The sequence below is a fragment of the Cebidichthys violaceus genome, unplaced genomic scaffold, assembly GCF_023349555.1.
Source record: "Cebidichthys violaceus isolate CVI_PGR_0920_01 unplaced genomic scaffold, fCebVio1.0.p SCAF_49, whole genome shotgun sequence".
In the NCBI taxonomy this organism is placed as follows: domain Eukaryota; kingdom Metazoa; phylum Chordata; class Actinopteri; order Perciformes; family Stichaeidae; genus Cebidichthys; species Cebidichthys violaceus.
Genome location: NW_027176694.1, coordinates 1,065,821 through 1,082,863, shown reverse-complemented (window position 1 = coordinate 1,082,863; position 17,043 = coordinate 1,065,821). Strand labels below are relative to the sequence as shown.

At 47.5% G+C, this 17,043-nt stretch overlaps 1 protein-coding gene across 2 annotated transcripts in view; it reads right to left on the bottom strand.

Moving 5' to 3' along the window:
- Positions 1 to 801: 801 nt before the first annotated feature.
- Positions 802 to 17,043, bottom strand: part of rspo2 (R-spondin 2) — a 54,467-nt gene continuing 38,225 nt past the window's right edge. For both annotated transcript variants that reach the window (XM_068730054.1, XM_068730055.1), the window contains exon 6: positions 802 to 1,017. In XM_068730054.1, coding sequence (XP_068586155.1) covers positions 902 to 1,017 — 116 coding nt within the window. In that variant the 3' untranslated portion in view covers positions 802 to 901. The remainder of the gene's footprint in view (positions 1,018 to 17,043) is intronic.

Genomic DNA, 17,043 nt, shown 5'->3' with positions numbered 1-17,043 from the left:
TATCCACACTATACAGTTAGAGCATAAAGCGGTCTGAACGTAAACAGTAAACAGTGTGCTGAGAATAAAATACTTTTGCAACTATGCATGGTAATTTCTTTAATATTACTCTCAAAAAATGTACATAACATAAAGGCCACACATGGGAACGCTCCGTCTCCATTCAGAGGGGGAGATGAGGGTAGTTTTGACATAAATATATAGGAACAAAAAAACAGTCTCTCTCAGTTCAAGATGCCATTTTCTTGTCCATCAGCATCATTTGCTTCAGCCGAATCTCTTTTGTCTCATCATCCTCGTTTCCTCCCTGATCCAAACCCCACCCCCCCCACCCCCACCCCTTCTGAAAGCTGTGTAGCTTGCCAACTACCTCCCTACCTCTCCTATCCACCTCCCTCTATCCGGCTCTCACCGCCTCCACAGTCTCTGGTTGCCCCTCCGTCTTCCATCACCCTGCGCGGTTAATGACATTGTTAATGACAGGAAATGAGTTCGGTAATGTCAACTGTAAAGGTCCACAAGGCAAGGCAAGGGGGCGGGGCTGAGAGAACAGAGTCACCTGGCCGGTCACTGCAGCGGGGGGGAGGGGGGGAGAAGCAGCGGGAGGCGTGAAGCGTGTGTTTAGTGTGTCGATGCTAAATAGCGTACGTTAGACGTGTGGTTTTTTTTTTGTTGCAGAAGGACTTGTGAGTCATGGTTGTGTCCTGGTGGGCAGGGGGGGGTGGGGTGGGGTGGGGTTGGGGTGGGATGGGTGGGGGGGGTGGGGGTGGGGGGGGGGGGGGGGGGGGGGGCGGTGGCGGTGGGGTTCGTGATAGTCGTCGGTCAGAATATGGGTGCAGCAGCAGCGGCTAGCAGCTTTGCGTTGCTTCTTTGTTCAATGGGAAGTCCGTGGTTTCTGTCCTCACTGGCTGGAGCGCGCAGAGGCCAAGTGGTCGCTGTGCTGGTTCTGGGCCCGAAACCGCAGCCTCTGCTTGTTCTTCTTCTTTGGTTCTTTGGATCGTTGCTTCCCTGAGCCACCTTGGGAATAAAAGAGAGAACAAGAGAGAGACGGTTATCCCTTTTAGAATCGGCATCGCCCACACGCGTTACATTGTCCCAGTAACGACCACCCTGCGTTTCGCACAACCTCGTGTCAAAGCGCTCCCCCACTCGGCGTCATGTGATCCGCTTCTTGAGCAAGACGTTACATGACGAGTAAGGCTGAGATTACCAGCAGAGAAAAGTGGCCGACTGCCCTGGGGCCGCAGACCCTCAGGGGCCCTGAAGGCCAAAGGTTGTCTGTGTGGCAATTACTTTGCGGCAACTTGATTAATTGTAAATCAGTTAGAAACACAGTAAAGAACTGGAACGGTAAATGCCACAAGGTGACCATGTTTTATAGAGGATACCTTGTGTCAAAATTCAGTTTTAATCTCTGTACTATTTTAATTTTTAATTTTTAATTTTTTTGAATTGTGTTTGATCTAATTGCTGCATCAAACCTTTGGTATGATAACACTCCGGTTTATGAGTGTTGGTTGGTTCCAGGGCCAAGTGGGTCACTCGGCCCTGAATGTAATCCACCAAGCCTGTATTCCAATAAATTCTCTGCACTTTTTGTTAAAAAAATGTGTACTACTGTTAGCAAAGTCCTTATAGGGAGACCGACGAGAAGCTTCGAGGCCTCCTTAAGGAAAGAAGAAAAAAAAAAAAATCCCCAAATGTCAGCATTTATCAGGTATTTTGTTTGTGAAAAGACCCATGCAGTCCCACACACAGAAACAGTTCCATCACATCACCTCATTGACCTGGCCTCGCTATAAAGAGAGTGTTGGCAGCTGTGAAATGCTTCACTAAGCATATTTGCTTTAAGTGCACGGGGAGCAGGCCTGTAGTACTAGTGACGTTTTTTTCAATGTTAAATTTATACCTGATCATCTGGTCGGAACGTGTCTCGCCAAAAAAACACTGCTGGCGATGATGCAACGTATTGACAGGGTGCAAAAGATTGCTTTTCAAGCAAGCAACAGATGAATGACCTGTGAGCTCCACTTCTATTGATTTGACCGGTAAACGGCGGTACATAAAAGCAGTCATGAAACGGACTGCTGTGGAATGGATTATGTGAACTCAACCTGCTTATTTTGGGCTGGAGAACTCCGAATTTGGGGGTTGGATTTGATTACAATGTCTGAACGTTGGGAACATTTGAAAAAGGTGATGGAATAGGAAGATAACCGCTTGAGGGGGGGAAAAAAAATGATCTTAACTACAAGTTGCTTAAAAAGAATCAAAGTGCGCTTTGAGGATTGATGTCTCCTAAAGATTCATAAAAAGCCCTTGCACTTCTGCAACTGCCAATAATAAAAAAAAAGGCTGCATTACAGAAAGAAGTGAACCTTATATGAGAGAACATCACCAATCAGGTTTTGGTTTGCTCCAACCCTCAGGACTCAACCTCAGTTTTAAACAAACGTCTGTTCAGACCAACACTTTTCCCTGTCACTGCAATAGAGAGGGGAGATAAGTATGGGAAGTTGCATAACTCTCTTTCCAAGTTGGAAAGGTCCCCCCAGCCCAAGGTTAATCCATCCCAGGTTTCACTTGGACGCGCAAGGCATGCTGGGAGCTCACTTCCTGCTCTCATGGAAGCTTGTGTGGTGGAGGCTTCGGCACCCACGGCTCTCTGTGACAGAGAAAACTCCGGCTACCGAACCGCAAGGCAACAATCTGGCTGCCAAGGCCACAAATAAGATAACGAGGTGTGTGTGCGAGATGTATGTGTGCGAGGGGGAGTGAGTGTGAGGGAATTTAAGGGAAAAGTCAAACTAATGGGGGGAAAAGTGGAGTAAGGCTTGGATGATGAGACGCTATCTGGATGCTGATCTAGAACACAAAGAAACTAGCCACGCTATGGTTCGCTGAGGGGGGAGGCTGCAGAAAAAACAAAGCCCCGCCGTCGGGTTGCCTGATCCTGGGTGTTTTTCTCGCACGAAAAGAAACAGGTAACGGCGTGTAAAATGCGGCATTATCTCTAATTGCCGTCTCATATGTGCTGGCGTTGCGGTGGCCTTTTAAGCACCCCTACATAAGACCTATTTCCCCATTCTCAGAGCCACACCGTGAGGTAGATTTGAAAATATTCACTCGTTTAAGCCGACCCGCATGAGAAAGCAAGATATTGCTCTGCTAATAGGGTCTCCCAATGAATAATACAGATGCATGCAAACATCAAAACCATCTCAGAGCTATTTCCTGCGATTAATCTAATCTTGTTATTTTGGAGTCGCGTTGCCAATCCGAAGCCACGGCTATAAAGTTTCTCGCACACAGCGCTAAGTTAAAGTCACCCTTGGAAAACAACATCTCTTCCATCAAACTCTCATGGCCTTCAATTGAAAAATAAAACCAGAGGACTTTGTACACTTGTTTAGCTGATGCCACTTTAGATTTCTTTGCACGACTTAAGGTACAATAATGTTTGTTAAAGCAAATCTGGAGCTGAAAGGCATTTGGCCCGTAGGTGCGTTTTCCTAATTGCTCTTTAAAGACGGTAATTTTCATTCAAAACAGTGTTGCTAGGGGCCTGATAAACACGGCTTTCAGTGCAATCAACTCAAGACGAATTACATTTGACGGCAATAAAGTGGGTGGTGCGGCATTAAACCCCCTCTGCAACGGGCAAAGCCTTTCGCGGGCCGTTTCTTGGACGCAGGGCGGCATTTAAACTGAAAAGGCCGGCATTTACAGCAATAGCTTGAAACACAAATATACTGTATATGTGTGAGGGATTACTAAAAAAAAAAAAAAAAGTACTTTTCCTGGCTAGTTCAGGACTGGGCAGGAGATCTGTGATCCAAAGAGTTTTACGCTCCCTATAACAGCGCTCACAACACACACACACACACACACACACACACACACACACACATAAAGAAAACTGCAGGACAGAAACTAATTCAGCAACTGCACATGCAGACTGAGTTCTAGAAGTATACAATGCAGATGAATTAGTCCTCTTACACAGTTAGGACGACTTTGTGATCAAACTAGCTCACATCACTTCACCCCTTCCTTCATTTTTCCATGTTTTTTTTCATTAATTTCAAAACTGAGCCAAAAAATCAGCTTTAGCTTTTAGCTTTAGCTAGAAACAGCTAAAGCTAAAACGAAATTTGTTTCCCCCAGCGTTTATCGCAAATGATAAATAACCATTTTAATGAACCGACATCTTCTTATTCTACATCACACAATAAGGGAGTGGCTAAGTCGCGTGCAATTAGCTAGCTAAAGGTAACTAGCTTAACGTTAGCAGTAGCTGCTACCTTTAAGCAACTGGCAAAACGGAGCTACTTTTAAATCTTATGAGCTGCGGACCGTATAATCGAAGACGTTAACACGGACAAGAAAGCAGAAAGAACATGTTGTTGGTAGATGCAGTTTTTAAGCATTTCATAAAGACGAATGGTAGAGTGCAGTATCTGTATTTTTCAGGTATTCTTTTGGCTCTTTAGCAATGATTTTTTTTGGGGGGGAAATAATTAGTCATAAAAAGGCATACAATGAAGGCGTTGCAATATTTGTATCTGCTTCCATAGTTACTGCTCTCCGTCTTTCTAACGCAGTTGTTTCCAAGCCTTTTTGTCTTGTTCCTATGATGTTGTGCTGGAGCAAGTTGATAACATCTATTAAGTGAAATTATCAAGCTACACATGGGATATACAAAACATTCCCCCTGAAATAAATAAGAAGAACAAGCTCTGGAGGTCTTTACAACAGGAGCCAAATACTTTCAGCTGATGCCTGATGCTTTCCAGTCACCGCTTTTTAAACTGCAGCCTTCTAAATCACCAGATTCTGGATATTGTAAGGATACTGTACGCATGCTTACTGAATCCAGTTTACTGATACCATCCACTCTATGTTACTGAATACTTCCAGTCAGACTGGTAGCAGCATTACCAATGTGTTTCAAGCTTCGGCTCCCCAAACTAACTGATGACACTTCATGAACTCACCGACACAACAATCTCAGATCATATTTCATAACCCAATCTCCACGCCGGCAGCTAGAGGGCAACCAATCCCCACATAAGCCCCTTCCCCCGGCATCTGATACTAGAGAGATGGTCTATCAAATCTACCCAAGAACTCCCATTTAGCCTTTCCTCCGGGCAATACGCACGCCGAACACTGAGCTTTCATCATCTCATATTTACGGCCGATGTAATCACTTAAGCTGATTACCAGGGTTCACAGAGGAAACAGTTTAATTTGCCTGGAAAGAAATGATTAAGTCGTCTCAATTGCTTTCAAAACCAAGAACAAATTCATAAATCTTAGAGCATGTAAAGATGATTTGGTCTTGGAAGGCGCAGCAGGTTTCAAATCATTTACTGTCGTTGTGTTGCGTCGTAACTGGCACAGTGAGGATCAAATCAAAGGAGCATGGCTTTTATCAGGGGACCGTAATCCTTCTTTAGACTCCTCTCTCCGCTCTGGCTGCATTTACTATCACTACGGCAAGCCATGATTTCACCAAATGTTTAGTTTTCCCTCATTGATACAATCTTCCGCTGCCAACTTGACATTTGTGTTTGAGTTTGAAATGACAATTAAATCAAACAAACAAACAGAAATCTCAAGAGCAAATCAAAATGTTTTGTGTTTCTGAATCAGAAGCAGAGCCTGCGGTGGGATGGCTGTTTACCGCTGTCAAAAATGACCTTTGTGGAAGTCTTTCATGCGTCCGGGCGCGTGCGTGAGTGCGCTCTCGGGAATGACATACGTGCCCTTTATGCCCGTGCGTCACACTGATTGCGAGCGTCCATATCACCTACGTTGAGCTTGAGAAACACTTAGCGTCATTTCCAATCTTTCCGGCTGCCAAACCAGTAAGCAAAGAACTCCTCTTGCACGCACTGTGGCGGACGTTCCTTGCTAACCTCCCAAAGCCGGCCGGGATTCACCGCTTTTTCCTTTTTCCTCCTCATCATCATCATTCTTCTTCTTCTTCTCCCCTTTCCCCTCTCCGTGTCCCTGCGATCGCTATTTGAAGGCTCTCAGCAATAATCGAGACGACAGCATGGTGAAGGTCCAACTAAGAGTTAAGCGCTATTAGACGTATCATATTATTAGACTTGCACTCCAGAATAATATCTCCTTGCGGAACGGCTATATGACTACTTGTCCAACTGATGCACTGAAAGATAATCAGTCAAATCCATATCCAGGGGGAACGAAGCCAAAACCAAAGCTCCCTTCAGCTGTGTCAAAGCTAATATCTTTATTTTGGAAAAGGGGACTAAACTGAGGAATATGCATAAGTGTACATGAGGGAAAGTCTGCATAATGCAACAGTGTCGTAGTCTCTGAAATATGGCTTTTACAGAGGATTTCTCCGCTTAAGCAAAGAGACTTTTCCTCTATTTGCCGACCCGAGGCTACATGGGGTTATCTGTGTGTTACCATAATCACAGAGGCCATGACCCGCTAAAAAAAACAAAAGAGCAATCCAGCGACTGTCGGCACAGGCCAAGTGATTTCATCCACTCACGGCTCCGGCGGCAGCGCAAGAATCGAAGGCCTAATCTTATCTCCATCGCTTGCGGTTTGAGAAAAAAAATCGATGGCTGACATCGAGAAGGCATTAAGACATACGGTAAATGGGATCCCACACGGCTGAAAACTCTCCCCCTGCTCTCCCGTTACCCCCGTCCCTCCACTCGACGCAGCCGGTCAATTGATAACTTTCGTAGGACATGAGGGAGGGGGGGTGGGGGGAGCGGGGGTGGCGGTTAAAAAAAAAAGAAAAAAAAAAAAAGAAATCCAAACAATTTTGAAGAAGATTCGGGGGGACTTAGGGAAGGTAAAGCCGGGATTTTTTTTGGCGGCTCGTCTTTTTCATAAACAGGCCAAAGCGGAGGCCATTATTTGTGAGGGAAGGAGAGAACTACTGGCGCCAGTGAGATTTGATTTCAGTGGCAGAAATTGGATTAGCAGCCATTAAGGGCCTCCTCACACATACATTTATAATGCTGTGAAGGGGAAAGGATCTGTGGCAAGCCAGCGCTCTCTTTACTCACACACACCGACAGCTCCTGCAGTCTGGGAAAAGGTTACGGACGCTGACATCGCCCTATGCCGCTGCTGAACTTCAGTTGATTTGTTGGCAGGACGCATGACCTCAAGTGACCGATAGTTCATTAAGGCGTAGGCCAGAGGCAGGCCAAAACTTTTGATGGAGCTGCTGTCCGCCAGTGGGGAGAGGGTGCTGTAGGAGGCTGCTTTGACGTTTGGAACATTAGGAAAACACGATACAAATGAAAATAATGCATGAAAAAAATAGGAGGAGGAAACGTGTAACAAGTACAGACAAAGAGAAAAAGAAAAGCGATGATATTTTGGAGGGGAAACTACTGGGAAATACTGCGGCAGAGACACAGACGTCAGATGTAGGAAAAAAGAAATCAGCCTTTTGACAGAGGACAATCATTTACAAGAAGCTCATCTTGCCAACCGGCTGACAAGAGGCTCTCTGCACAGCGTCACTTAGCCCTAACAAGGTTACTCTGGATCACACTCTTTCATTCACTCTTTTCGTTCCCTCGTTCCCTGTCGTCGTCCCCCCCCCCCCCCCCCCAAGCTCTGCTTACTATCACCGCGCTGCGAGGCGAGAATGATTTAAAACATACGCATTCCGATTTAAAAAGCTAATGTTGGGATTAGGTCGGTCATTATTTTCTCATCTATGGCCCCGCGGAGGATCCGCGCGGAGATTAAAAAAGCAGGTTAGCTCACCGCTCGGCTCTTTGATGCTTCGTTTCACTGACAGTAAGTTAAAGCGAAAACCCGACTCGGAGATTAACGTCTCCGAGCGGAGAAGTCCCGGCAAAGCACGCATGACTGACACGGTGATTAATACGCCTGATGGTCAGCGCGGACAGCGTGTTGTTTTTTTTCACCCCACTCTGGAGAAGGTCGATCCCACCAGCGAGAAGCTGTGAGGAGGGCCACAGAGCAGACGGTGACCCCCGCACACACTGAAGATCTCCTCAGAGGTCAAAGTCGTGCTCTGTTTGCATTTCGCAATAACGGGAACCGTTCCCTTGTGCCGTTTGGGCTACCGTCTCTGGCTCCGGCCTTCCAAAAAGTTAAAGCTTATCAAGTAGAAACAATTAGGCCAACTTCCAAAAAAAGCTCAAAAAGTTAGTAACTGGCTTTCCAGAGCTATTTCGCCCACTACACCTTCACTTAAACACTAGTGCTGTGTTTGAGAAATGTCGGAAAGTTGGGAATGACTTATTCCTACTGTACTTGGAAAAATTAAACGGCATAATCCCTTCAGGTCAGGATTCCAAGTCGGAAACTTGGAGGCAGGATTTCTCAGGTTTCTAAGGCCCACTCTGGTGCTGTCATGTCAACATGGCACGGTAATCCTTAAATACCAACTCCTCAAGTCGATATACAGCGTTGCACTCTAGGAATCTCTTTCAACATCTGTGTGGCAATCGGTAAATTGAAAAATGCCAATCAATTAGTCGTTACTCATTGAAATTGCTTCACGTTTCTCAGAAGTTTCTCTGTCAGAAGTGCCGGTTTAAACAACTCCAAAGCCTTCTCAACCGTTGCATCGCATCTTCTGAGGGATTTACTGACTATCAACAGCGAGTTTAGCTCCCGTCCACTCAGCGAGGCTGCGGGGCTCACACACCCTCCAACTCTGAACGAAAACCAAGGCTAACCCCAATGTGGGCAAGTGCTGCATTCACGCAATTTTGGCAGAATGCTAATTTGGTCGTGCGTATGCATTATTCCCGAGGTGGTTAGCCGTACTGCTAACCTAGACAAAGCAGATAAACAGCCTAAATTACCTTCTTTTGTGGTGTTGTGCATTTGTAGTTTGAATAGATTTTATACACGATGCTGGTGTTCCATTTTTATTTTATTATTAAATAACTATAGATTTTAATCTGTGTACTTATTTGTTACGTTAGAAAAACAATGTTTAAATCAAAGCCTGACGCTGCCTTTCACATAAAAGGATGATCCCAGCCACTTGCTCACAGTAAGGAATACAGGTCATTCCAAAGACACCGGTATCAGACCGGGACTCGGTAACGGCCGATATTTCAAAGCCCAGGTATCGGTGTCAGGACTGAAAACGTTGGAGCGGTGCTTCCATGGAGTAAACACATCTGGCTTTTCAGCCTTAATTGAAAAATGGGCATCGTTGTTGTAACGCTTTTGCCAAAAATAGATTTTTTTTTTTTAATAACAGCTTCATATCCCCTACAGATAAAGTGTTTCATTTAAACTTCACATGAAAATGCAAAGGCCGTCTCCCCTAAACTGCAACGACCGGCCTCAGCGACAAGAGCTGAGATTTCCTCATCCCGGCGGTAAAAGCGGTTCAGCCATTATTTCTAAATGTCTGGTGGGGGCACCAGACACAGAAGAAGAAAATAGGTCTGAAGAGTTCAATCACATGACGTTATATGGTTTCTGGGCTCTGACATCCTGCCAACTGTTATGGTTTTCCCACTTCCGCTCGAAGCTGTCAAAATGTGACGACCTAGCAGTTTAGCTTATAAGCAGAAATCCGCACGCGCACTGTCGCCACCTCCAGCGATGAGAGGTCATCCGAATGGAAGCCTGCCGTTGACGCCACTCAGCCACTGCGAAACTCCAAATGTGCCAGCGAGTGAGGTTTCATGCTCTCTCCTCATTATGCAGGCGCATAACTGATCATTATCGACTTTCTTTTCCACTAAATGGAACCTCGTTGTATCGCAGCGGCTTCACACAGCCGATGGTGTCATGAGGGTAACGTCGGCAGCCAGGCGGCGAACCGGCATCACGACCGGCCCGCCGAGTCTGATGCGCCCTTGGAACCGCAAGGACTCTGGAGAGAGAGTAAGCGGGCGGCCCCCCTCTGCGGTCTGCTATCTCCCCCGACTGACTCATCGACACATCTGGGCCTAAGTATATGGGGCTCTCCTGCCCCGCGGGCACTTGGGTAAATGAGGGATAATTAGCTTTAGTTGACTTTAATGAATGGCTTAATGTTGTGTTTCATTTTCGGATGAGAAAAAAAAATATAAAGCTCAGCACTCATCAAAGGGAGGCCCCGCGCGCCGATGATGAGGGCCCGCCGCCGGTGTGGGTCCGTTTGTTTTGTGTATTTGTTGTGTGCGCGGGGGGGGGGGGGGGGGGCGCGGGAAGATAGCTGCAGCGTACGAGGGGAGCGGTTTTGAAATGTGGCCGCGGATCCAAAGATCAGGAGGGCCTGCTGGGACACACAGTAGCAAATTCATCATTCTAGCAGGGAAGCTACCACAGATGTGGACTCCGTTTGTCTTTACTCAACGCTAGAAAAAAGGGCCACTTTGATTTCCATGTCCTCTATAGCAATACGAGGCCTCGTGCGTAAGGCTTTGATAACTCCCACATGCTTTGATATGAAGCAGGAAGTGTCTCAGAGTTATGAGAGTCATTCATCTCAGTTTCCGATAAGTGTATTGCATCGGGCTGATGAAATTAATCACTTTCAACAGACACAAGATCCCACGCGGAATTATTTGCTCCATTCGAGCTTTCGATAACAAGCCGCTCTCAAGCTACTCCGCTATAACTGTCATCGACGGTTCCACGTCTTCACACTGACACGCTATCGCTCGCCAGCCGCAGCTTAATGCGGTTCATTATCTTTGCAGTGCCATTAAGAAGTAAGAGCTAATAAAAGCTGGACTTGGCAGATCAGCTGAGTGTACTTTTACACACTCTACCTTTTTTTTTTTTTCCGTTTGACAGCAAAGCATCCTTTGACTAATAGAATGAAACGCACTCACTCCGCAGGTCCTCAACAAATCTTCTTCTCTGTGTAAACCAGCACACCGCCGGGATTAACTGTGCACTTTTAAAAGCACCCTCACACTGACAACGGATCAGGGAAAGCACATCCCCGCAAGGGAGGTGACCTCTTCTCACCGCTACTAAACAAATATTTGGAACACAGATTATTGATCTGAGGAGGTAAATCTGCATTTTCCAGGGAGCCGGTTGAGTAGAACGTAAGTCTGGGCCTCGGGCGGCGGTAGAGGGGGGTCAACCCCCAACGCAGGGCCCTGGCTTGGGGGATTTACCTGGCTCAGCCCCCTCTCATGAGGCCTCTGGGTCTTCACGAACAATCCTTCTGCATTACTGCATCCCACCCCACTTTATGGAGAGGAATAAAGTGGTTGTTAACGGAGCCAGGAGGAGGGCACGCAAGAAGTAGGGGTCTAAAGAGCAGGGGTCTTTCTGCACCACTATGTGGCTATAAGGTGGACGAGGGTTTCACCAAACAACTTGCAAACACTGTAAACTACTGGCAGGTAGTGCCAGTCAACAGCAATGGTCCAAGTTAGGAATTCAAAACTAGCCTATATCAACCTTCCTCTGAGTGCGCGAGCATTTAAGAGCATTAATTAAAAAGAGTTTGGAGGAGCGGCGTCTTCTTTTTCGGCCTTTCCAAAAACCAGAAACACACACACACGCAAAAAATAGGAAAATGTTAAGAACGGATTAAACAGTGTGTTTGCCGGCTCTAACGTAAGCTGCAACCAATAGCATGACCAGCTTACTGGCTTATTACCTAGTAACTGAGCATTAGGCCAAGGCCCAGAAGCATATCATTACCTCACTACATCAGTTTGTGGGGTTCCAGATTACTATGCCTTTTTCTCAGCGAGGGAACGATGCTGTTTCTAACGCTGGTTTCCTACACCGACTTATGCTACATAGTTAAGCTGACATTAGCTCAATTAGCCAGTTTAAAGATATTTTGATGGTAAATCTGCTCAAACATTATATGTGCCCTGTAAGCGGAAAAGATTGAAGCTGTACTGAGAAGAACAAGGTGAGCAATGGTGATCCGCACAGTCGCCATCTCCACCGTGAACGCCGTACGACAACAACAACCAACAACAACGACGCGCGTTCGTGCTCCTCGTTGTCTAACGCCACCTGGTCTGCATCCTCCCGGTCTCTGTGGGTCCGCGAGGGAACATGGGGAGGATATAGGAGGAAATTGTCCGGCATGATTCCCTCTTTATATCTCATTTCTGCATAAAGTCGCTTTATCCGTCCTCCTCTCTACCGGGAAACCCCAGGAGGAAATCCCTCGCGTGTTTGGACACGGAGCACAACTGTCCCAAAACAGGACCAGACCCTAACAAGCGGGGAGCCAAGCTAAGTCAGACGGGCTTAGACACTAAAACAGAGACGGGGGCCATCGGGATCATGCCGCAATCCCCGTGCAATGGCCAGTGATGAGGGAATCAAGTCTGGCCGGCGCTTGTTGTTGTCTTTGATTGTTCGACTAACTCTCGAAAGTCGGCCCTTGTTTCTGTCTCCTCTGATGATCCGACAGGCTGCGCATATTTTTTGATAAAAATAGTTCGTTAGTTCACAGCGGAAGAAAGGGGGAGAGGGTGTGTTTGATGTGTTCGCGGAGCTCCTGTTGCACGAGGGGGGAGAGAGAGAGAGAGAGGGCAAGAGAGAGAGAGAGAGAGAGAGAGAGAGAGAGAGAGAGAGAGAGAGGTAAAGCCAATTGAGGAAGGGCTTGATCCTCTCTAAGGCCTGCGCTGCATCAAACACTTTGTCAAACACCGGGCAGACGGACAGCTGAGTGGCTCTGACAGATCTGATCACAGACACGGGCAATAAGAGTCACCGCCGCTCAGCTCCCCGATTCCAGGCAACCGCTCTCCCACTCTCGTCAGTAATCCCCCCCCCCCTTCCAACTCACTAAAACACAAACAGAGGGCTTTAAGGCATATGGCAGGCATTTTCTTGTTGTCTTTAGCTGTGTATGATTACAGCGTAATTTCAACGGTCATTTCAGGGTCTCACCTCGCCGATGAGAGGCTCGTGTACTCCAGAAGGCAGCGGCATCTGTCAAGAGATGCATCAGGGGCAGGAGAAGGGAATCAAATCAAAGGGACGCTTAAGCTCCCCACTAATCCGAAAGAAATGTCTCAAGGCCCGGCGGGATCACGGTCCTGAACCTTTGCCACCCAGCGGGAAGGAGCATTTATGTTTGAAGGGATTCGATACGGTACCTGGGAATGGGTTGGGTTTCATGACACAGACCACTCAATCATGTCCTGAGGTTTTCCTCGAGGAGCCATCGTGTTACGTTCACTGGAAAGGCAATGTCGCGGGTATTTCCCCCGCATAGCAGATCACTCAAAATACAGACATTTGGGAAAGTACTCACCAAATGTGAGAGTCCCAAATTATGAAGGGGTCAGCTAACCCGGAAAAATGTTACGACTCAGACGCATTGGAGTTATTTTGTACAAAACCATGTACAAAAAGTGTAACGTTAACATATTGTACCACGTATAAAATAACAAAAACTAAAACGGTTTTCTTCAAACTTATTATTCGATTTTACAATCTGCAACTCCACTGTTCAGTCCCGCCGCTCTCATCAGCATCATGTTTAAAAGTAGCAGCGGCGGGCAGTTCATTATCAGCTCAAAGGTTCTGATGAACCCACTGTTCATCAGCACCAAACGACTAGCTGCTGAACACAGAGGAGCACTGAGCAGCTACAGAGCCAGAGTTGGTGGAGACCAAAACAGAGCCGTAAGAGTGTGAATGTATGACTTGCATTTTACCGGCTGGTCAAAAACAAGCCTCCAAAATGAATGCTAATGTTTAAATAGGCATCCGTTTGACAACAAGGTCGCCACATTATCAACTTTATATGGTGTTAATATGTCAATGTTCTGTTTACAGCCAGGTGCGCTGCCCCTAAGTGGCCAGAAAAAAATGCTTTAATGCAGATTAAAGTGCGTTTGAAACCGGGCTCTGAGCAGGCTGCTCGTACCGAGGGGACCACAGACAGGCATGCGGTTGGTGCTTGTGTCTTATGCAGTGAGAAAACATGTTCAGGTCACTAATTTGCACTCGCCTTTTGCTCCATTTAAGGGACAGTTCACCCCGGAAATCAAAAGAACGCATACCTCTCACCTGTTGTGCTATTTATCAATGGAGATTGTTTGGGTGTGAGTTGCTGAGTGTTGGAGATATAGAGAGCGGTAGAGATGTCTGCTTTCTCTCAAATTTTATTGAACTAGACACGGCTTGTGGTGCTCAAAGCGGCAAATAATAAAAAAAAAAAACATTTGAAAACTCAACAGCAATGAGTCTTTCCAGAAATCATGAGCTGGTTAAGATAATTAAATTATTTTGAGAAAGACTTTTTGTGAGCAGTTTCATGTAGGAAATACGGTTGAAAGAAAATAGTTCCTCGTCATGATTTCTGGAAAGAGAACGATGAGCTGGTTGAGCACCGCGGAGCCGGGTGTTTCCATTATAGCGGAGAGAAGGCCGACATCTCTACGGCCGACGCTCACACAAAACCAAATCTATATGGACGACTAGCACCACAGGTAAGAGGAAAAACACGTAGCTTTACTGTAATTTTGGGGTGAGCTGTCCCTTTAAGCTGAAACGTCTAACCTGTGACATCACCCTAGTGTTTTGCTTTTTTGTGCTACCTTAGTAAGTTGGCCCTGGCCTCTACTTACCACTGTAATGGCTCTGCGATTAGTCTGCACGCCCCCCCCCCCCCCCCCCCCCCCCTGTATTTGTCACAGTTAATTCACACACACACTCACACACACAGCCAAAGGCCGGCAGGTCTATACTTGCTACTTTGTTGTGTCTGCATGTCTGCTCGCTCTGGGTCCACGCTCGCGGACATGAGTGGGTCAGAAGCCACAGCCTCTCTCTGAATCACCAGCTGTAATTAAAAGCTGGGATGTCTCTGTGAAGAATCCCGCCAGAGATGGGGAACGACGGGGGAAGGAGGGTTGGAGAGGAGCGGGGCTTCTGGTGGCTGAGGCCAGTGCAACTGTGCGCCAGATGTTTTCAGGCTCTCTCTCTCCCCCCCCCCCCCCCCCCAGTTCGGCTCCTCGCCTCGCCTCGCTTCTTTCCTCCCTCCAGCCAAGCCAGAGACCACTGGAGAGGGAGGACTCCGGGTGCACGAGGCGCTCGCCCTCGAAAAAACGTCGCGCGTCGCACGAAACAACGTCCTCCTCTGTTGCGTGCACAGAGCTCCTCGGACGGCCCCAGCGCCGCGTTATGCGATACATGAGGGAGAGAGTGTCATCGGAGTGCGAGACAGGAAAAGAGGATGGAAAGAGGGACGGAGGGGGGGGGACGGAGGGGGGGGGGGGTGAGAGTCGATAATGTGGTGACTTGTTCTGCCTGTGAGGGCTGTTTTATTGTTTGGCGGTGTCTATTACGCGCATCTCACACTCACTAGCTGCGCGGACGTGTGTCTCTGTAGGCGTGTGTGTGTGTGTGAGCGTGTGTGTGAGTGTGTGTGAGTACATCCTCATCGGCCCGGTTGGGTGGAGATGTGGAGATGAAAGTGTTCTGTGGCCCACGGGAGAGCTGGCAGCAGTGTCGGACTGGAGGTCTGGCAGCATCAGACGGATCCCCACTCTGACCGGCTTGTGTTATCTAAATATGAAGTGAGAAACCTCGACACAGGGGCCCGCTCCAACGTAAGGTCAGCACGACATAGACACAGACGAGCCTGTGTGCGTCTGCTATCGTTCCCCATTCCAAACAATTCCGATAAAGTACAAAAGTCCGTGTTTCGCCTGTCAGAGTGGAAGAGCCTCTAACGGCTACATTTGGATCATCATAGCACACTCCGAATCCATACTAATGACATTTTTAAAAGCAGGGTAGGCAGGTTTCATTGCAGGTTTTACAGATTGCCACCCCTGAAGCTTGCTCTGTAAAGTCCTTTAAGACATCGCTGTATCCATTTCTCTGCTCAGCCTTCTGATATAAAATGAGGAAATAACCGCCGACTGTGGCTCGGGGGGGGGGCAAACCACCGTCGCGTCACAAGTGGACGCCTCTGGCTGGTAGGCATCAGAAATAAAAGTCATAAAAGACGACAAAAAAAAAAGAGGTCCGTGTACGAGTCCAACCCTACTTCAAAGATCTCATCACAAAGCTGTTGCCATCCATCCCTGTGAAGACACAGACCGTGTCTCATCTGCTGTCAAAAAAAAAAAAAAAAATGTCGGCCCATATAATGCTCAGCGGGGGGAAATAGCTCCCGTTTGTAGGGCGAGAGAACATGAAAACATTCCACTTGTACAGTATCTCCCCCTTCTCCTTCTCCCCCCCCCCCCCCCCCCTCCAGTTTGCTGCCACTTTGTTTGTTTGTGTACGTCTGTTTTTGATGGGGCTATTGATGTCGGAACCATATGCCGGAGCAACGGCAGAGGAAGCCTCGCAAGCGTCGAACAATATGCGCACGCCGGCTTTTTTCGAGCTTAGAAATGAACCGTTTAGGTCGCGGTTGTGTACGACCATGCGGCTCGGAGTCAAACACCAACTTCTGGGGATGTTTTGGCCGTCAAACGGGCATCTACTCAACATCAAAGCGTACTCCGGAAAGACATCCACATCCGCTTGGGTTCATTGGAGTAGCGCAACTACTGATGCACACTTGACAACCAAGCGAGTCAAAGGAATAAGAGGACTGCTGCATCTAATGTTTGTGCACGGGCCTACAAAAGGCAGTTCTGCAAAACCACAACTCGACTGGGCCAAAGAGTGTGAAAAAAAAAGAAAAAGAAACCTTCACTCACAACCCCGCCTCTTTCTTCCTGCTTGGAAAAGACCAGATGACAATAATGTGGAGTATGGAGCCCCAGCGAGCGCTGCTGACCCCTCCTCTTCCACCCTCCACCCCCCACTTCTTCCATCCCTCCACCACCCCCCACCCCCCCCCAGTTCTTTGAAAGGCCTCCACATGTTTATGGCTCATGCCTGTGGTATGACGATGGATTCTCCATATAAAAGCCAGCAGGATCACGGGGTGTTTCAAATATTGCTCTCTGAAGACAGTTGCTGACAAAATGACAGCAGCCATATTTATTTTGGTCAGAGAGCAGGGGCACTTAGTGGGAAGTTAATCAGAGACCCCCACACCCCCCCCATCCCTCCCTCCCTCCCTCCCATCCCATCCCATCCCAATAA